The sequence below is a fragment of the Ranitomeya variabilis genome, chromosome 4, assembly GCF_051348905.1.
Source record: "Ranitomeya variabilis isolate aRanVar5 chromosome 4, aRanVar5.hap1, whole genome shotgun sequence".
Taxonomy (NCBI): domain Eukaryota; kingdom Metazoa; phylum Chordata; class Amphibia; order Anura; family Dendrobatidae; genus Ranitomeya; species Ranitomeya variabilis.
The window spans coordinates 79421243-79443555 of NC_135235.1; the positions used below are offsets into that span (position 1 = coordinate 79421243).

At 46.1% G+C, this 22313-nt stretch overlaps 1 protein-coding gene across 2 annotated transcripts in view; it reads right to left on the reverse strand.

Moving 5' to 3' along the window:
• CDK1 (cyclin dependent kinase 1) overlaps positions 1-19147 on the reverse strand; it is a 50935-nt gene extending 31788 nt beyond the window's left edge. Inside the window, exons 1-3 of one of the 2 annotated variants that reach the window (XM_077258792.1) lie at positions 19041-19147; positions 16817-16876; positions 15714-15870 (exon numbers count right to left, since the gene is read on the reverse strand). In XM_077258792.1, the coding sequence (XP_077114907.1) occupies positions 15714-15870; positions 16817-16853 (194 nt within the window). In that variant the 5' untranslated portion in view covers positions 16854-16876; positions 19041-19147. Of the gene's footprint in view, positions 1-15713; positions 15871-16816; positions 16877-18685; positions 18898-19040 lie in introns of those variants that run through there. The other variant, XM_077258793.1, reaches the window with a different exon arrangement.
• Between the last annotated feature and the right edge of the window lie 3166 nt (positions 19148-22313).

The window sequence follows — 22313 nt, forward strand, 5'->3', positions numbered from 1 at the left end:
GACTCCAAGACTTCTCCCGTGCTGCGCCAATCCTCTGGAATGCTCTACCCCAAGATATTAGGACCATCCACAATTTGCACAGTTTTAGGCGCTCGCTCAAAACACATTTGTTCATTGCGTCCTACCACATTAACTAATCAAACTAATCAGTCATTCATTTTATGTTTGTGTGTAGCCCATTCACTATCTCCATCTATCCCCCACCCCCTGAAGATGGCTGGACCATCATTGTAAATACACACCTGTACTTTGTATCTCCCCCACCTCATTGTAGATTGTAAGCTCTCACGAGCAGGGTCTTCTTATTTTGCTTTATTATTGTATTGTTAACATAGTTACCTATGACTGTTGTGTTTGAAACTGTTAAAGCATACTGCAGCCATGTGCCGCTAGCTGCAGCAGAAGCACCACCAGCAACAGCACTGGCACCAGCTGTCCAGGCAGTATTAGTACCAAATAGGTCACAACTTGCCTCCTGTCTTTGGCAGGCATAATAGTGGGGAGGAAGCAGAAGGTATTATGGAATACATGGCACATCACTTGCCCAATCAGCAGGATGAGGTTCCCCCTAATATTGACAGTCAGTTTGAGTGAGTGTTCCTGCAGAGAACTGTCTGCTTGACCACAGATGGCTTAAAGGGATACATTTTTGACTAATATATATATATATATCACGAATTAAGGTGTGATCTCTATGACATTACTAAGGCTGTGTTTAGAGTAAACTAGCTTCACACATCCATTTGTCACGCGATCGAACACAGATCATGGGGCACGGAACAGCCACGGATCCCCAGACCCCAAACTCAGCAGACTCAAGAATAAGGATGTCAGAATCTAGCCTTAAATAGATTAATAGGGGCAGGATACAATTGTAATATTCGTATTGTAGTACATACAAATCTCAGTGAATTTATTAGCCATAAATCTCATTTTTGGAAAAAATTTGCCAAACCTGATGGATTTGAATTTTAACCCCTTCATGACCCAGCCTATTTTGACCTTAATGACCTGGCCGTTTTTTGCAATTCTGACCAGTGTCCCTTTATGAGGTAATAACTCAGGAACGCTTCAACGGATCCTAGCGGTTCTGAGAATGTTTTTTCGTGACATATTGGGCTTCATGTTAGTGGTAAATTTAGGTTGATAATTTCTGAGTTTATTTGTGAAAAAAACGGAAATTTGGCGAAAATTTTTAAAATTTCGCCATTTTTAAAATTTTGAATTTTTATCCTGTTAAACCAGAGAGTTATGTGACACAAAATAGTTAATAAATAACATTTCCCACATGTCTACTTTACATCAGCACAATTTTGGAAACATACCGTATATACTCGAGTATAAGCCGACCCGAGTATAAGCCGACCCCCCTAATTTTGCCACAAAAAACTGGGAAAACTTATTGACTCGAGTATAAGCCTAGGGTGGAAAATGCAGCAGGTATCGGTGAATTTCAAAATTAGAAATAGATACTCCATACCATTCATTATGGCCCCATAGATGCTCCACATAAAGCTGTGCCATATATAATGCTCTGCACCGTTCATTATGGCCCCATAGATACTCCACATAAAGCTGTGCCATATATACAATGCTCTGCACCGTTGCCCCATAGATAGCTGTGCCATATATATATAATACTCTGCACCGTTGCCTCATAGCTGTGCCATATAGTGCTCTGCACCGTTGCCCCATAGCTCTGCCATATAGTGCTCTGCACAGTTGCCTCATAGCTGTGCCATATAATGCTCTGCACCGTTGCCCCATAGCTCTGCCATATAGTGCTCTGCACAGTTGCCCCATAGCTGTGCCATATAGTGCTCTGCACCGTTGCCCCATAGCTGTGCCATATAGTGCTCTGCACCGTTGCCCCATAGCTGTGCCATATAGTGCTCTGCACCGTTGCCCCATGGCTGTGCCATATAGTGCTCTGCACCGTTGCCCCATAGCTGTGCCATATAGTGCTGTGCACCGTTGCCCCATAGCTGTGCCATATAGTGCTCTGCACCGTTGCCCCATAGCTGTGCCATATAGTGCTCTGCACCATTGCCCCATAGCTCTGCCATATAGTGCTCTGCACCGTTGCCCCATAGCTCTGCCATATAGTGCTCTGCACCGTTGCCCCATAGCTCTGCCATATAGTGCTCTGCACAGTTGCCTCATAGCTGTGCCATATAATGCTCTGCACCGTTGCCCCATAGCTCTGCCATATAGTGCTCTGCACCGTTGCCTCATAGCTCTGCCATATAGTGCTCTGCACCGTTGCCCCATAGCTCTGCCATATAGTGCTCTGCACCGTTGCCCCATAGCTCTGCCATATAATGCTCTGCACCGTTGCCCCATAGCTGTGCCATATAATGCTCTGCACCGTTGCCCCATAGCTGTGCCATATAGTGCTCTGCACCGTTGCCCCATAGCTCTGCCATATAGTGCTCTGCACCATTGCCCCATAGATGCTCCACATAAATCTGTGCTGCTGCTGCTATATATATAAAAAAAAAAAAAACACATACTCACCTGTCTTGCTTGCAGGTCCTCGGCGCCATCTTCCCGGCGTCTCTCCGCACTGACTGATCAGGCAGAGGGCGGCGCGCACACTATATGCATCATCGCGCTCTCTGACCTGCACAGTCAGTGCAGAGAGACGCCGGGAAGATGGCGCGACGCCCGGCGTGTGGAACGAGGACAGGTGAATATGTCATACTTACCTGCTCCCGGCGTCCCGCTCCTTCCCCCTGCCTGTCTTCGGTGCCGCAGCCTCTTTCTCTATCAGCGGTCACCGGCACCGCTTCATTAGAGAAATGAATAGGCGGCTCCGCCCCTATGGGAGGTGGAGCAGCCTATTCATTTCTCTAATGAGCGGTCCCACGCGACCGCTCAGGGGAAGAGGCTGCGGCACCCGGAGACAGTGGGACGTGCAGGGGGAGCGCCAGGAGCCCCGGAAGCAGGTAAGTATATGACAGTGCTCACCCGCCGACCCCACCACCGATCATGACTCGAGTATAAGTCGAGAGGGGCACTTTCAGCCCAAAAATTTGGGCTGAAAATCTCAGCTTATACTCGAGTATATACGGTAATTTTTTTTTGCTAGGAAGTTACAAGGGTTAAAATTTGATCAGTGATTTCTCATTTTTACAACAAAATTTACAAAACCATTTTTTTTAGGGACCACCTCACATTTGAAGTCAGTTTGAGGGTTCTATACGGCTGAAAATACCCAAAAGTGACACCATTCTAAAAACTGCACCCCTCAAGGTGCTCAAAACCACATTCAAGAAGTTTATTAACCCTTCAGGTGTTTCCCAGCAGCAGAAGCAACATGGAAGGAAAAAATGAACATTTAACTTTTTAGTCACAAAAATGATCTTTTAGCAACAATTTTTTTTTTATTTTCCCAAGGGTAAAAGGAGAAACTGGACCACGAACGTTGTTGTCCAATTTGTCCTGAGTACGCGGATACCTCATATGTGGGGGTAAACCACTGTTTGGGCGCACGGAAGGGCTCGGAAGGGAAGGAGCGCCATTTGACTTTTTGAATGAAAAATTGGCTCCAATCTTTAGCGGACACCATGTCGCGTGCCTAAACATTGGAGCTCCCCCACAAGTGACCCCATTTTGGAAACTAGACCCCCCCAAGGAACTTATCTAGAAGCATAGTGAGCACTTTAAACCCCCAGGTGCTTCACAAATTGATCCGTAAAAATTAAAAAGTACTTTTTTTTCAACACAAAAAATCTTTTAGCCTCAATTTTTTCATTTTCACATGGGCAACAGGATAAAATGGATCCTAAAATTTGTTGGGCAATTTCTCCTGAGTACACCGATACCTCATATGTGGGGGTAAACCACTGTTTGGGTGCACGGCAAGGCTCGCCATTTGACTTTTTGAATGGAAAATTAGCTCCAGTCGTTAGCGGACACCATGTCGCGTTTGGAGAGCCCCTGTGTGCCTAAACAATGGAGCTCCCCTACAAGTGACCCCATTTTGGAAACTAGACCCCCAAGGAACTTATCTAGATGCATAGTGAGCACTTTAAACCCCCAGGTACTTCACAGAAGTTTATAACGCAGAGCTGTGAAAATAAAAAATCCTTTTTTTTCCTCAAAAATGAATTTTAGCCCGGAATTTTTTATTTTCCCAAGGGTAATAGGAGAAATTGGACCCCAAATGTTGTTGTCCAGTTTGTCCTGAGTACGTTGATACCCCATATGTGGGGGTAAACCACTGTTTGGGCGCACGGCAGGGCTCGGAAGGGAAGGCACACCATTTGGCTTTTTGAATGGAAAATTAGCTCCAATCATTAGCGGACACCATGTCGCGTTTGGAGAGCCCCTGTGTGCCTAAACATTGGAGCTCCCCCACAAGTGACCCCATTTTGGAAACTAGACCTCCCAAGGAACTAATCTAGATGTGTGGTGAGCACTTTGAACCCCCAAGTGCTTCACAGAAGTTTATAATGCAGAGCCGTGAAAATAATAAATGTGTTTTCTTTCCTCAAAAATATTTTTTTAGCCCAGAATTTTTTAATTTTCCCAAGGGCAACAGGAGAAATTTGACCCCAAGAGTTGTTGTCCAGTTTCTCCTGAGTACACCGATACCCCATATGTGGGGGTAAACCACTGTTTGGGCACATGCCGGGGCTCAGAAGGGAAGTAGTGACGTTTTGGAATGCAGACTTTGATGGAATGGTCTGCGGGCATCATGTTACGTTTGCAGAGCCCCTGATATGCCTAAACAGTAGAAACCCCCCACAAGTGACCCCATTTTGGAAACTAGACCCCCCAAGGAACTTATCTAGATGTGTAGTGAGCACTTTGAACCCCCAAGTGCTTCACAGAAGTTTATAACGCAGAGCCATGAAAATTAAAAATAATTTTTAATTCCTCAAAAATTATGTATTAGCAAGCAATATTTTATTTTCACAAGGGTAACAGGAGAAATTGGACCCCAATAGTTGTTGCCCAGTTTGTCCTGAGTATGCTGGTACCCCATATGTGGGGGTAAACCACTGTTTGGGCGCACATTTGACTTTTTGAACGCAAGATTGGCTGGAATCAATGGTGGCGCCATGTTGCGTTTGGAGACCCCTGATGTGCCTAAACAGTGGAAACCCCTCAATTCTAACCCCAACACACCCCTAACCCTAATCCCAACTCTAGCCATAACCCTAATCACAACCCTAACCCCAACACACTCCTAACCACAACCCTAACCCCAACCATAACCCTAACCCCAACTTTAACCCCTAACCATAACCCTAACGACAAGCCTATTCTTAACCCTATTTTCATCCCTAGCCCTAATTCCAACCCTAAGGCTATGTGCCCACGTTGCGGATTCGTGTGAGATTTTTCCGCACCATTTTTGAAAAATCCGCAGGTAAAAGGCACTGCGTTTTACCTGTGGATTTACTGCGGATTTCCAGTGTTTTTTATGCAGATTTCACCTGTGGATTTCTATTGAGGAACAGGTGTAAAACGCTGCGGAATCCGCACAAAGAATTGACATGCTGCGGAAAATACAACGCAGCATTTCCGCGCGGTATTTTCCGCACCATGGGCACAGCGGATGGTACTGTAAACCTGATGTAACACTGCTACGAATCCGCAGCGGCCAATCCGCTGCGGATCCGCAGCCAAATCCGCACCGTGTGCACATAGCCTAATTCTAACGCTAACCCTAGTTCTAACCCTAACCCTACCCCTAACTCTACCCCTAGTGGAAAAAAAAATGTTTCTTTATTTTATTATTGTCCCTACGTATGGGGGTGATAAAGGGGGGGGGTCGTTTACTATTTTTTTTTATTTTGATCACTGTGATAAAACCTATCACAGTGATCAAAATGTAGCTGGAACAAATCTGCCGGCCGGCAGATTCGGCGGGCGCACTGCGCATGCGCCCGCCATTTTGGAAGATGGCGGCGCCCGTGGAGAAGACGGACAGACACCGGGAAGCTCGGTAAGTATGGGGGGGGGGGGGGGGGGAAATCGGAGCACGGGGGGGTGAGATCGGAGCACGGTGGGGTGAGATCGGAGCACGGGGGGAGCGGACAGGACGACGGAGGGGAGCGGAGCACAGTTTGGAGGACTGGGGACGTGATCGGTGGCGGTGTGCAGACCAGTGTTTCCAGAAATGGCCGATGATATTGCAGCATCGGCCATGGCTGGATTATAATATTTCACCAGTTTTCAGTCCCTGCAGATCGGGTGAAATTGGAGTTAACCCTTTCACCCGATCTGCAGGGACGCGATCATTCCATGACGCCACAGGTCGGATTGGCACTGACTCATGACGCCTACGTGGCGTCAAAGGTCGGGAAGGGGTTAAAGATTTGATCATCTCTAGCAATAATAAAAAGGGGGAGAATGGTGTCTTGCACTTCACACAGTGCTACACATGGCATAGCAAATCTCCTGCTATGTTACTATTATTAACGAGACAAAACTCCATGTAAAAATGACTTGCATATATTCAGGATTTTGAGCATTTTGACAGCCTCAGGTTTCAAAATACACCAAGCAGCTAACAAGTCAGCAGACCATTTTCCAGGAGCTTGCCGCTCGGATGACGCTCCATACTTTACAAAGAAAGTCAATGGGAAGTCTCAAAAGACTCCCAGGCATCTTGATAGTTTTCACAGAAACCGCTGCCAGTTTCTTCATTGCTGAATGGAGGAGTGAAAAAAAATGCTAAGACAATCAATGGTGAAAAACGACCAAAAAAAAAATAAATAAAAGACGTGCAAATACCCCTTCACAACAGGGCCATTTTCCAGTTTTGTTGTCTGCTACCCTTATTCCCAGAGCCATACTGTCAATATGGCAGTGAGACCTTTTTTTGCAGGATGAGTAGTGTTTTTGAATGACACCATTGATTTTACCATATAATGCACTGAAAAAACAGGGGGGGGGGGGGGGGGGGGGAGAGAGAATCCACAATTGTGTTTTTTTTTTGTCTTTATCATGTTCACTAAATGCTAACAACAAACCTGCCATGATGATTCTCCAGGTCATTGCGAGTTTGCAGATACTAGACAAGTATAGGCTCTTTATTATTTAAGTGGTGAAAAAATGAAATCTAAAGTTCGTAAAAAAATAAATAAATAAAAAAAGCCAGATCATTTGATGACCTTTTATTGCAATGTACGGCGACAAAAAAAATAAATAAAAAAAACACCTAATTTGAATTTTTGTTTTTTTCTTTTCTTGTCACGCCATTTACCGATCTGATTAATTCTTTTTATATTTTGATAGATTGGGAGTTTCTGAAAGAAGCGATAAATAATGGCATTTGATTTTTGTTTTATTGTTCTTAGAATTGGGAGCACAGATTTTACTGGGTTTCTTTTGGTGGGTGCCATGTCACTATTCCAGGGCCTTTGTGCTCCAAGTAATGTGGAAGCCCCCTACATTTCTGTTAACAGAAGACAGACCCAAGGGAGACTTGCTTCTTTTGTGGATTGAGTTTAAGCTTTTATTGGGAACATTTCAGATCACATTTATCCAGGGCTCTACGCTGGGCACTTACATCTGGGATTTAGCATAAATCTCCAAATGACGTGATTCAGATTAAACCTCTGAGGGTCCATCCCTATAATGAGGCTGCAGAGCTTCTCTGGACTCAGTCTGGCCTCTGTTCAGCATTGTCCTTTTCAATAGTGCACAAAACTGTCAGACTGCACGTCTAAAAAAGGAGAGGCCAGACGCCATCCACAAAGCCTCCATCTGCCTCATAGGGAACCTTCCGCCGCAGGTTCTGTCTGAATCACACATTTCAGAGAATTACACAAACTCCAGTATAAGCGCTCAGCGCAAGATAAACGTGAGCTGAGCCTTACTGCAATCTTTGGAAGGCAGAATGAAGAAGAAAAAACTAAAAAAAAAAAAAAAAAAAAAAAACCAACACACAACAGCAGCTGAAGAACTGGATTAGATTAGATTGGGAGATGAGATCTCAGCGCCAAGATCTCCATCTGCACATGCGCCGCCCCAGGCAGCCATTTTCCCCCAGAGTCCACCGCAAAATAAACCATGGAAGTACGGGGGGTCCCGCGCTTCCACAAAATGTTGGCGGAGCCCCTGCACAACCGAACACCCCTTTCTCCCAGTCAGGGGTCCGTGGCATCACCCAACTCCTGCCTCCGCCAGCAGTGACCCTAGGACCCCGCTTCACCGTAGCCACCACCCCGGTAAGCAATAAGACGCATGGATAGTAAGCACCACCATTTTAATAAAAAGCTTTTTTTATTTTTCTCTTCAAAATTTGGGGTGTCACCTGCCCTTTCAGCCCAGGAGACAGGAGTAGATCTGGTGGAATGAGCCTTTAGGCCTGCAGGTACCGCGATATTCTGAGCTAAATATGCTTCAGTTATGGCCTTTTTTATCCAGTTGGCAATGGTATTCTACGCTACTTTTTTGCTTTTGTTTCGGCCAGACAAATTAACGAAGAGATTTTGGTCAATTCTGAAGGATTTAGTTTGTTCTAAATAGTATAAGACTATGCGACGTACATCCAAAGTATGAAATCTATGTTCTTCCGGATTTGTAGGATTGTGACAGAACGATGGGAGGACTATGTCCTGTGATCGGTGAAACTGACACCACCTTTGGAATAAAACATGGATCAGGTCAGAACACAATGGAATCGTCCCTTATGCTGAGATAAGGTTCCCTGATTGAAAGGGCTTGTATTTCCCCCACTCGTCTCACAGTAGATTTGGCAACTAAGAAGGCTGCTTTGCAGGATAGGAGCTGCGAGGAACAAGAAGATAACGGCTCTAATGGAGGAGCCGTAAGGCCTTTTAGGACTATGTTTAAGTTCCATGATGGTACAAAGATTTGTTTTGGATGATGTCTTGATGCGGAGACCATAAACCTTTTTATCCAACGATGACCTGCAAGGTCTTGGTCGAAGACAGAACTCAAGGCTGATACTTGAACCTTCAATGTACTCGGCTTTAACCCCAATTCCAGCCCTTTTTGTAAAAAGTCTAATATTTGAGAGATTAGGGTGGAAAGGGTCAGGATTACAAGGATGACACCACGAGGAGAACCTTTTCCAAATTTTGCTATATATAGCGTTAGTGACAGGTTTCCTCGATTTTTCTAAAGTGGAGATCACTGATTCCGAGAGTCCTTTAGCTCTTAACACCTGGGCTTCAGCAACCAGGCTGCCAGGTTGAATTTTTGGGGGTTCGGGTGATGAAAGGGACCTTGAAGAAGATAGTTTGATGTTTGTAGAAAGACTGGACCATCTACTTGTAACTAAATGATGAGATGGTACCAGCTCCTCTTCGGCCATGCTGGGGCTACCAGGAGAGTCGGGACCTGATAGCCTCGGATCTTCCGAAGGGTCTTTGCAAGCAATGGTATTGGAGGAAATACATACGCTAACCGGAACCTCCATGTATGGGCAAAAGCGTCCACTCCCTGAGATCTGTCTCTGGGGTCTAGAGAGAATTAAGCCTCGACCTGTGCATTCTGACTTGAAGCTAACAGATCTATGTCGGGAAGGCCCCATCTGTTAGTCAGCATCCTGAAAACGTCTGTTTTCAGGCTCCATTCTCCTGGTTGTAAGTCGTGACGACTTAAGAGATCTGCTTGAACATTTACCGACCCCTTGAGGTGTATTGCTGATAATGAGAGATGTTTCTCTGCCCAGCAAAAAATTCTGCTTGACAACTCTCAGGTAGTTGAATTTCAGACTTCCCTGATGTTTGAGATGTGCTACAGTCGTTATGTTGTCTGAGTATACTCTGACATGTTGACCTACAATTAGACCGTTTGCGGCTAAAAGGGCCTTCACCGCCATCAATTCTGAGGTTGGAAGAATTGGAGCTTTCTTTTTGATTCCAGTGACCCTGGAATGGGACTTGCGATACAACAGCACCCCAGCCTCTTTGACTGGCATCTGTTGTTACTGTCACTAGGGGAGTTTGTATCCAGTCCACACCTTTGAGAAGATTTGTTTGGATCACCCACCAGGTTAAGGAGGCTTTTACCCCCCCTGGAGAGTAGATTCTTCTGTTTAGGAAGTTCGCATTGAGCCCACGGGACTGACTGTATGCAGGCCGTCATAGACACTAGTAGAGAATGCTGTCCGCAGAGTAGGGGACCTTTGTTTTTTGAAGTCTAGAACTTTGGATATTAAGTTCACCCGGTGATCTTCTAGTAAGGCTACGTTCACATTTGCCTTGTGCGCCGCAGCGTCGGCGCCGCAGCGCACAACGCAAACAAAAACGCGGCAAAACGCACGCTAAAACGCTGCGTTTTGTGCCGCATGCGTCCTTTTTGGCCGAAAGTTGGACGCAAAAAAAATGCAACTTGAAGCGTTTCTTGCGTCCAACGCTTGCGGCCATGCGGCGCAAAACGCAGCACAACGCATGTCCATGCGCCCCCATGTTAAATATAGGGGCGCATGACGCATGCGGCGACGCTGCGGCGCCCGACGCTGCGGCGCTGACCGCAAATGTGAACGTAGCCGAAGAAAGATTTTTGGTTTGCTGAGTTCAAGAGGACCCCAAAAAATCTTATCGTTTTTGATGGCAGAAGTTGAGACTTCTTTAGATTGGGTACCCAACCCAAGAGTTGTATAATGTTCAGAGTTCTGGAAACCCTCTGTTTGAGAATTTCGGCGGAAGGACCAATGATTAGAAGGTCATCCAGGTAAGGAACTATGGCGACGTCTTGGTTCCTGATATGAGATACGGCTTCCGCCATGACTCTGGAGAAAACCCTTGGGGCCGAGGAGATCCCGAAGGGAAGAACATTGTACTGGAAATGTAGAATCTTGTGATTCAGCTGAACCGCAAATCTCAGATACTTCCTGTGACAAGGATGCATCGGGATATGAAAATAGGCATCCTTGAGATCTATTGTTGCCATATACGAATGAGGAGCTATCAGAGGAATGGCTGATTTTACTGACTCCATTTTGAATTTGCGGTAGGTGATGTATTGATTGAGAGCCTTTAGATTTATTATAATTCGGGCTTGCCCGGAGGGCTTTTTTACCATGAATATACGGGAATAATGCCCCTTTCCCTGTTTGTTTACTGGGACCATAGAAATTGCTCTCGAGGTCATCAGGTCTTGTAACCCTGACATCAATTTTTGAGTGTCCCAAGATGACGGGGAGGTGACTTAGGATCATGGGAGGGGGGGCTTCGAACTCTATAAAAAGACCTTGCTGGATAACACTTAAGACCCAGGGGCTGTTAGAGATATTCCACCAACAAAGTTCAAAAGCCTCCCCCCTACTGGATCGGAGTCATTGCTTTTCTTGCTGTGGCTGCTGGGGGATAAGGATATTTTTGGGTTTCCCCTTCGCATAGCTCCATCTACCAGTTTTTTCTTTGCCCTTAGCCTGGGAGGGCTGAGACTGGGAGGGCCAAAAAAACGCTTTCTCAGAGGTCTCTGTTCAGGAAGAGTCTTTTTTCCTATCCGTGGCTTTTTCCAGGATATCATCTAATGAAGGCCCGAAAACAGTCTCCTTTAAAGGGGATGGAGCACAATTTTATTTTTGAAGTCACATCTCCACTCCACATCTTGAGCCAGAGAGCTCTTCTGTCTGAATTAGTCTGGATTAAGGATCTGGCGGCTACACAGATAGATTCCATGGAGGCGTCTGCAAGAAACCCAGTTTCTCTATGTAAAATAGGCAAGGAGTCCAACACCATCTCTCGGAGCTCCCTGAGAGATATGGTTCTCCAATTCTTCCATCCAGCGGAAGAGAGACCTGGCTACACAGGTAGATGCAATATTAAACCTGAGAGCCGAAGTGGAGGTTTCCCAGGATTTTTTAAGAAGGCTTTCAATCTTCGTATCTAAAAGGATCTTTTAACTGGGAGGAGTCTTTGAACGGCAGGGCAGTCTTTTTTTGCCACCTGAACACCTATTTTTGGGATGTTCCATTTAATTAAATCTTCATCCAGAGGAAACCTGTGTTTAAAGTCTGATGGGGTGGTTAGCGGTTTCTCTGGAAGTTCCCACTCCTGATTGATCATATCAATGATACTCTTATGAACGGGAAAGCCAGTCTGTTTATCAGTATGTATGCCAAATAACTCATCCTGTATAGTCTGAGGAACGGGTTCCTCTTTTAGTCCCATAGTATTCCGCACCACGGACACCAATTCTTCAATATGTTCAGAAGAAAAAAGATATTTTCTGATTTCAGGAGTTTTATGAGGTAGGACATCTTCCCATTTAACTGAGGATGACGCATATGAGCCGTCAGATTCTGAGTCAGAGTATTCCTGGATTTTCCTTTTCTTGGAAAGTGATGGACCAGGTGAGGGTGGTGGTGGCGGCAGGGGAGGGGCAAACGTGGCTAAAGAGGTTTGAACCTCCTGTCTAACCAAGGAACGTATCTCTTCAATTCGTGAAGGATGTTCAGCCCGGATTATTTTGTCCGTACAGGGTTGGCACAACTTTTTCTCCCATTTTAAGGGCAATTCTTCAATACATGTAGCGCATTTGCGTTTAGTGGTGGATCTATGGACAGGCTTGTCTCCCTGAAACGAGAGGGAGCAGTATGAGAAGGTATTCTAAGACCCACCCTTAAATGGGACCCGTCCCTGCCACACTTACTGGGGCTTGGGGAGCGCTGGGCTCTGCAGCTGCAGAGCAAGACGTATCCATGCTGAGCAGGCTTACCTGAGAGCTCTTCTGCAGCTTTATATAGAAAAATAAATGCTGCCCCAGCACCTGGTGTAATGACCAGAGGTCCGAATAAGATCCAGTGAGTCACAAACCAAACCTAAGGCAGAAATCTCCAACAGTTGTTTACTCAAAGACAAAATAACTAAGGTAGTATGGAGAATACTAAGGCAGATGCACCCCAAAGATACACCAATTCAGCATCAGCTGAAATCACTGTGCCACTCCAAGGTCTCCTGAGAAGTGTATGCTCCAACAGACTAATTATCAATTTACCTAACAGAACAACTCAATACAAGAACAAGTGTAAATTGATTGTAGTGCAGTCAAGGGAGCCCCTGGAATGGCACACTGAGTATAACTTATACACATCTAATATTAACGATTAAACACTCTGAACAGGGATACCCGGGTATCTATGACTATGGTACCGTATCCTGAGATAGATCTCGTCTCAGGCAGGAATCTGCACAGGCTGCAGCCAGTCCATATCTTCAGAGCCAATAAGTTACAGCAGGCTCCTCTGTCTTGTCGGCCGATGCCGAGCCCAAACGCCGGGGACTTAGTTTGGTGGCCTCACGATGTTGTCTCTGCTTCTGTAGCTCCTAGAAATGCTCCCACAACAACCCGTCCGTCTCTATATGAGCAGTCTGTCCAAACTTGTTTCTCCACTCAATGCACAGGGACTCCACAGACTCTCAAACACGTACTGAGTTTCCAGTGAAGTCTCAGTCTTCCAAACTAAAAGGTTAGCTCTTCTCCAGAAAAACGTTAGCAACAAAAAGTCTCAAAAGCTTTTTCTCCAACACACTCGCAGTAAATCCAGTCTCTTGCTATATCACTGCAGCTTCTTCTCCTCTTCCCGCCTTTTACTTCTCTCACTTCCTTATCTGACACTTTACACACAGGACACCAGACCCCACCCACCAGCACACATTGTCTCCGGGAGTCTGGCAGTGTCTGTCCCATGCTGCAGCAGGCAAAAACCACAGGGTCCTAGTGCTCTCTCAGTGGGACTACAGTTCACCCTCTTACACCTGGCAATTAGCCTTCCCCTCCCCCTCCTCAGTCCCAGGCAGGTGTGCGAGGATGCAGCGTGCCTTATGTCGTTCGGAGGTCCGGAATCCCGTATGTAGGTACGCTCCTGTACAGGAGCGCCGACCTGGAAGTGAAGCGCCACGTGACTTCTGGGTCACCGAACAGCGCGCACAGGAGGGGGAGACGCCGGAGAGCTCAGGGAGGCCTCCGGCAGGGGATCACTGGCCCGCTTTACCCCCAGCAAGGGGACGCAGGAGGACCAGGATAGCGGTCCCAGAATCCAGAGGAGACGGGAGCAGAAAGCGGAGGAGGAAGCCCGGGGCCCGACCACCACTGCCCGTCACAAGCTTACAGGTACCACTGCCAGAGCCGGCCGCACAGCATACCAGGAACCTCTCCATGCCCCATGGGGAACAGGATAGACACTGGTTAATGGGAGGAGCTTTTAGCCTCTTGTGCTTCCTGTCCCCCATTAGGATATGGAGACAACCTCCTGGGCTGTCGTGGAAGGCAACTAGAGAAATACGTTAGTTTTTCTCATCTTTGGCTGCTGTCACACAGTAATAGACGCTTTTGTCCAAAAACAAGTTTATGCATCGCCATAGTCCAAACAGTAATTTGCTATATTTCAGTCCACAGTCTTGTGATGGATCATTTTTTGCGGGACGAGTTGACGTTTTTATTGGTACCATTTTTGGCCACATTTTTAATCGTTTTCTGTTCGGAGTGTTGTTTATGCCTTTTGTGTGTGGTAAAATTGATACAGGCAGATTTATTCATCGAGTGTGTACCGTTATAGCAATACCACATTTACTGTATATCCTTTTATCGAGTTTTAGTCCACTTTTCCCAGCGGTATGATGAAAAACCATAATTTGCCACTTTTTTTTTTTTTTTTACAGCGTTCACTCTAGGACAGTGTTTCTCAAAAGCCACCAACAGGTAAAGTTTTCAGGATCTCTTAGTATTTCACAGGTGATAATTTCATCACTTGCTTCAGCATTAACTCCATCACCTATGGAAATCCTAAAAACATGGCCTGTTGGTGGGTCTTGAGGACTGGAGTTGAGAAACACTGCTCTAGGAGTTCACTATTGTGATAGTTTTATAGATGGGGACATTCTGGACCTGGAGATACCAAATGTGCATTTATTTATTTTTACATAAAAACACATTTATGGATTTTTTTTAATTATTTTGTGATTTTTCTTTTATAAATTTATTTTTCTTTTATATTATTACCTCTATGGGGCTTTCACTTATTTTACTCTGATCGCTGGTATGAAGCATTGCAATGCACCAACATTCTGCATGGACAGAAGCATTTCAGACCATGCTTTGAGCATGATCCAAGATACTTTCTGCAGTTGGTGACACTGAGTAGCCATGACAACCACAGGTCACCATGGCAACGATCGGGCCCCGTGACTACAATGCAGGGGTGCAGATCTCAAGGGAGAGTGACCCCTATCCCTCTCCTTGCTTTCTAAATTCTGCAATTGTTATAACTAGCAGCATTCAGGGTGTTAAACCACCAAGGGCGGTGCTGGCACTATCCCTGGCTGTTACTGCAGGAGCTCAGGCCTAAGCAGCACTGAATTTCAGCACCTTCTGCAAGATTCATGCTGTCAGTAAGATCGGTCCCCACAGCTTTTCCCATGCTGCTCAGCTGTCGCCACGGAACGGTCACTGCGTTTTTAAATCATGACGGGCATAGCAAGTCATTGTGCAGGAACTAACCAGCGCTCATGAAGTGCCATGTCCATTATTGGTCGTTTTAAAGAGGGTTGTCCAGACTTAGGTTGAAGACGTCCAGTCACTATGAAGTGCTCGTCCCTTCTTAATGCACCTCTATTGAGAAAGACCAAGCACTCTAGTCAACACTTTATGACACGTATGTAAATCGCATACATGCAGTCACGTGACTGCACCAGCAACACCGGAAAATCCCGACAGTGTGCACACTCAAAGCCTGGCAACCCCTTTAATGTAAGACTAATAAATCAGAAACTTACCATACAATGTTTGGATGCTGAAGTTCTTTGAGGAGAGAGATCTCTCTGATCGCTGTACTAGGGACACCTTCCTCTTCATTTTCCAATCTAATTTTTTTCATGGCAACAATCTGCCCTGTTGCTTTGTGTCGACCCTTATATACAACCCCATAAGTGCCTGAAAACAATAAAGTTTTTGTTAGGCTTCTTCTACACTGGCACAGGAAAAAAAATAAATAAATAAAATCACAACTCTTCTCTAGTCACATTCCACATGTATTCAGTTTTACAGATTTAAAGGGGTGGTTTAGGACTAACAGTAATAGCCTATCCTTAGGATAGGTCAATGTCTGATTGGCAGGGGTGCGACACACGGCACCCCCCAATCCCCGCCACTCAATTGTTCCCAGTGTCGGCAGCAGCCAGAACCAGGACTATGGAGTCGGGAAGCCAAACCAAGGACCCATGACTCCCCAATTTCCCCAACTTCAGTATTTGCTGCAGATTGGATGCTGCGTACATCCGCAGCATCCAGGTGTTACAGCATTATGGAGGGGATTTTATGAAATCCCGTCTCACTATGTGTGTAGGGCCACATCCGGCAGCCCTGCGTTACCGGACATGTGGCACATCTTTCCAGACCGCAGCATGTCTTTATTTTGCGGAGACGCTCCGTCTCCGCAAGATAAATCACACAGTATGAATACGATGCGGTGATTCTGCATGTGTTCAATGAACACATCCAGAATCACCACGCGTACAACAGGGGGCAGCGCTTTGGGCGGAGCGGGGTATCCGCTGCATCCAAAGCGCAGGTATTCCGGACTGTGGAAACAGCCTAAATCAGTGTTCCCCAACTCCAGTTCTCAAGGCCCACCAACAGGTCATGTTTTCAGGATCTCTATACCGTGGTGACCGTAGCCACGACGGCATGACTGAAAGTCGGCGGCTCCTGGGAGAAAAAGTTAATTTTCTCACATTCAGTACAGCAGCCGGGAACCTACCTAATGCTATTAACCTGCAGATTAACCCATATATTTGCCGATTACTGGTGATATTCTGACTTAAATGTTTTCCTTTAACACTCCCTTTGAATTGTACTTTTGCCATATTATTATACATACCCTCGCCGATTTTTTCTATCTTCGCATATTCATCCATTTCTGTGGGATTTCTGAATATACCTGGAAAACAAAATTTGGTGGACAAACCATTTAAATAAAGTTTCCTTAATATCTTAAATAATTCTCTCCGCCTGCCACCCTTTTCTTTAAGAAGCCCTCCTACTCTGCACTCATTGCCTGTATGCACCCGTTTGATCTCATTATCTGCATAAAAGACGCCTGTCCACACACAATCACACTCCAACCTCTCCACCATGGCCAAGACCAAAGTGCTGTCTCAGGACACCAAGGACAAAATTGTAGTCCTGTAGTCAGGAATCAGCCCAGAACTACACAGGAGGACCTGGTGAATGACCTGAAGAGAGCTGGGACCACAGTCTCAAACATTACCGTTAATAACGCACTACGCCGCCATGGATTAAAATCCTGCAGTGCAAGAAAGGTCCCCTGCTCACGAAGCACATGTCCAGGCCCAGTTGAAATTCGCCAATGGCCATCTGGATGATCCAAAGGAGGCATAAGAGAAGGTCATGTGGTAAGGTGAGACCAAAATAGAACTTTTTGGTATCCACTCCACTAATCATGTTTGGAGGAAGAAAGATGAGTAGAACCCCAAGAACACTGTCCCAAACATGAAGCATGGTGGAGGAAACCTCATACTTTAGGGTGCATTTCCGCAAAGGGGACAGGATGACTGCACCGTATTGAAGGGAGGATGGATGGGGTCATGTAACGGGAGATTTTGGCCCACAACCTCCTTCACTCAAAAGCATTTAAGGTGGGTCGTGGCTGGGTCTTCCTGCACGACAGTAACCTGAGACATAGCCAGGGCAACTAAGGTGTGGCTCTGTAAGCAGCATTTCAAGGTCCTGGAGTGGCCTAGCCAGTCTCAAGACCAGAACCCAATAGAAAATCTTTGGAGGGAGCGGAAACTCAATGTTATCCAGCCACAGCCCCGACACATGACAGATCTGGAGAGGCTCTGTATGAAAGAGTGGGCCCAAATCTCCGCTGCATTGTGTGCAAACTTGGAGAAAAACTACAGGAAACGTCTGACCTCTAACTGCAAACAAAGGTTTTTGTACCAAATATTAAAAGTTCTGTCTTGCTCTTGTATCAAAATCTTATATCATGCAATAATATGCAAATTATGTAAAAATCATACAATGATTTTTAGATTTTCTTATTTTTAAATTCTGTCTCAGTTGAAGTGTACCTACAATAAAAATTATAGAACTCTCCATTGTTTGTAGGCAGGAAAACACACTATATACACACACGTCTCCATCAAGCTACAATGTTACTCAAAAATATCCCAGACTACCTATATACACAGAAAACATCCAGTCTATAAAGCGAAATGTGAGAGCGAGATCATAAAGAAATTTGTGTACAGATCATTAGATCTGGGGATCTAAGGTATAAGAAAGCAAAGGTCAGCAGTTCAGACAGATTTCTAGACCTACAGGCAGCAGTAGCTCCCCCCCCCTTACAGGCAGCAGTAGCACCCCCCCCCCCTACAGGCAGCAGTAGCTCCCCCCCCTTACAGGCAGCAGTAGCACCCCCCCCCCCCCCCTACAGGCAGCAGTAGGTCCCCCCCCCCTTACAGGCAGCAATAGCACCCCCCCCCCCCTTACAGGCAGCAGTAGCACCCCCCTCTACAGGCAGCAGTAGATCCCCCCCCTACAGGCAGCAGTAGATTCCCCCCCCCCTACAGGCAGCAGTAGCTCCCCCCCCCTTACAGGCAGCAGTAGCACCCCCCTCCCTACAGGCAGCAGTAGATCCCCCCCCCTTACAGGCAGCAGTAGATCCCCCCCCCCCCTTACAGGCAGCAGTAGATCCCCCTACAGTAACTATGGGGGTGCTTACTGAAAATAGTGTGTACTGTCCCTTATGTCACCATAGTTTCCAGACACAAGAGAAGCAGTTGGGAGACTACAAGTCGCAGCATGCCTTGCACACGTGGCTGCTCGCAGTATACAGGAGCAGTATAAGCACAGCGCTGTATATCCCTGGGCCTGTCACAGACAATGGAACAGAATAACATCCGGAATCACTGATCGTTCTAGATTCCCCCCCCCACCGTTTCCCCTTATAGTGGTCATATAAAGCATAGCCCCCGCCACACACGTGCACAGACATTACGGCCCCTACATACTGGTCACATGTATCAGTCTGCAGGACCACACCGGCCGCACAGCGCGGAGCACACCGGCGACATTACCTCACAGAGCGCCTCTTCCTACTAATACACGGGCAGCGACAGACTGGGGGGATTTCAAACCGGCCGCTCAAAACTCATGCAGCTCAGCCAATCAGAGCGGAAGTGAACGTTCAAAGCAACCAATCAGAATCGAGCAGTGATGACGGCGCGAAACGTACGAGGAAGGGCGGTGAAAAAAAGCATGCGGGAGGGGACGTGACTGCATTATATTGCGGAATAAAACTTTTGTTTGTTTAAGCGCGGTAGGGCGAGTTTTCCTCCAGCTCTTTAATGTTTTGTCAGAAATTAGAGTTTTAGGTTACGGGGTGTAATCAGCGTGAGACATGAGGTGGGGGAAAGAAAACCCCTCCAGCGAGACCGTGCTCCTGCTGTGCTTTACTGCAGCTGCTACATACATCACATGTGACATGTCAATATATGTACAATGTGTGAATACACACTCTCTAATGGTCTTCTCATATGGGCCAACATGAACATTGTGGCCACCTAAGCTCCAGGGCCTGGCTGCAATAGCAATCCCTGCACCTACTATAGGTATGCCTTTTATTATACTGTACAAAAATATATATTTAAAAAAGCACCTATATATAGACGCACCGATGTATACTATATATATATATTATATTATGCACAAAATATCAAAAACAGTTAATTTATTTCAGTTCTTCAATGCAAAAAGTGAAACTCATAAATTATATAGCGTCATTACAGAGTGATCTATTTCAAGTGTTTATTTCTGTTAATGTTGATGATTATGGCTTACAGCCAATCAAAACCCAAAAGTCATTATCTCAGTAAATTAAAATAATTAACAAAAAAACACCTGCAAAGGCTTCAGTAGGCTCCACAATCATGGGGAAGACTGGCAGGATGCATATCTGAGTGCCAGGCTGCACATATGGGTACCAGGCTGGACAAGGGACATAGGGGGCTAGGCTGGAGAGATCTATATATATATTTGTCTAAGGGGTACTTCTGTCTTTCTGTCTGCAACTTCCGTCACGGAAATCCCGCGTCGCTGATTGGTCTCGCCAGCTGCCTGTCATGGCTGCCGCGACCAATCAGCGATGGCCACAGTCCGACTCCCCTGCAGTTAGTGCCCGGCGCCGTTCCATACTCCACGCAGTCAGTGCCCGGCGCCCGCTCCATACTCCCCTTTGGTCACTGCTAACACAGGGTTAATGCCAGCGGTAACGGACCGCGTTATGCCGCGAGTAACGCACTCCGTTACCGCTGCTATTAACCCTGTGTGTCCCCAACTTTTTACTATTGATGCTGCCCATGCGCTCGCGCCTTCCGCCATCTTCCGTTCCCAGAGATGCATTGCGAAATTACCCAGAAGACTTAGCGGTCTCGCGAGACCGCTAAGTCATCTGGGTAATTTCGCAATGCATCCTGGGAACGGAAGATGGCGGCAGCCGCGCAGGCATCGCCAGAGCTTCGGTGGATCCTGGAGGGTGAGTATATAACTATTTTTTTATTTTAATTATTTTTTTTAACAGGGATATCGCGTGGGCTGTTATATACCGCGTGGCTGCTATATACTACATGGGCAGTGTTGTATACTGCGTGGGCTGTGTGATATACTGCGTGGGCTGTGCGATATACTACATGCCCTGTGTTATATACTGCGTGGCTGCTATATACTGCATGGGCTGTGTTATATAGTATGTGGGCTGTGTTATATAATGTTTGGGCTGTATTATATACTGCGTGGCCTGTATTAACGCATCGGGTATTCTACGATATGTATGTATGTATGTATATAGCAGCCACATAGTATATAGCACAGGCCTTGTAGTATTTGTCTGCTATATACTACATGGCTCCTATATACTACATGGCCTGTGCTATATACTATGTGGCTGCTATTTACATACATACATACATACATATTCTAGAATACCTGATGTGTTAGAATCGGGCCACCATCTAGTTATTAAATAAAAGAGGCCATGATTTGCGACTTAAATACTGTTTGGGGGCCAGAATGAGGAACATGTTATATTACTTTATGGTGACATACATATACATACATATGTCCGACTACATGCACCACCGACCCCATTCCTTCACACCTCCTCCAGTCTCTCTCTCCAGTCGTCACAACTCACCTAACTACAATTTTTAATCTCTCCCTTTCCTCTGGCATTTTCCCCTCCTCCTTCAAACACTCTATCATTACTCCATTACTAAAAAAACCCACCCTTGACCCATCATGCACAAACAACTACAGACCGGTCTCCAATCTCTCCTTCATCTCAAAACTCCTGGAGCGCCTAGTATACTCCCGCCTTACCCATTACCTCTCCACTCATTCCCTCCTAGACCCTTCACAGTCCGGGTTCCGCCCCCTACATTCGACAGAAACTGCACTCATCAAGGTGACCAATGACCTTCTGACAGCAAAATGTAACGGTGACCACTCTCTGCTCATTCTTCTTGACCTTTCTGCAGCTTTCGACACTGTTGACCACCCTCTCCTACTCTCTAGGCTCCAGTCACTAGGCATTAAGGACACTGCTCTCTCCTGGTTCTCCTCCTACCTTTTTGACCGCTCCTTCAGTGTTCTGTTCTCTGGCTCCACTTCATCTCCTCTTCCTCTCACTGTCGGGGTACCTCAGGGCTCAGTCCTTGGCCCCCTTCTCTTCTCCCTCTACACAGCCCCAATTGAACAGACCATCAGCAGATTTGGCTTTCATGTTATGAACTGGTGGTTTAGGAGCAACATGGGACGTGCTCTGGAGGAGGTGGTACCTGTACTGACCACAGTTCCTGAACTTAACACAACACTAGAAGTAGCCGTGGGATGTTCCTGTCACTCCCTAGACACCTCGTCACAGCCGGAGGACTAACTACCCCTAAAGATAGAAACTGGAAAGCTATCTTGCCTCAGAGAAAATTCCCAAAGGACAGACAGCCCCCCACAAATATTGACTGTGAGTGGAGAGGGAAATGACATACACAGAATGAAACCAGGATGTAGCAAAAGGAGGCCACTCTAGCTAGATAGATAGAACAGGACAGAATACTGTGCGGTCAGTATTAAAAAACTAGAAAAATCCACCACAGAGTTTACAAAAATCTCCACACCTGACTAAAGGTGTGGAGGGTAAATCTGCTTCCTAGCGCTTCCAGCTTAACTGAATAAATCCATACTGACAAGCTGGACTAGAAAAAACATAGAAAGTGCTGAACGATTAAGTCCACAAAAAGTGGACTGCAAAAGAACAAAGCAAGGACTTATCTTTGCTGAACTGGACAGAATATCAG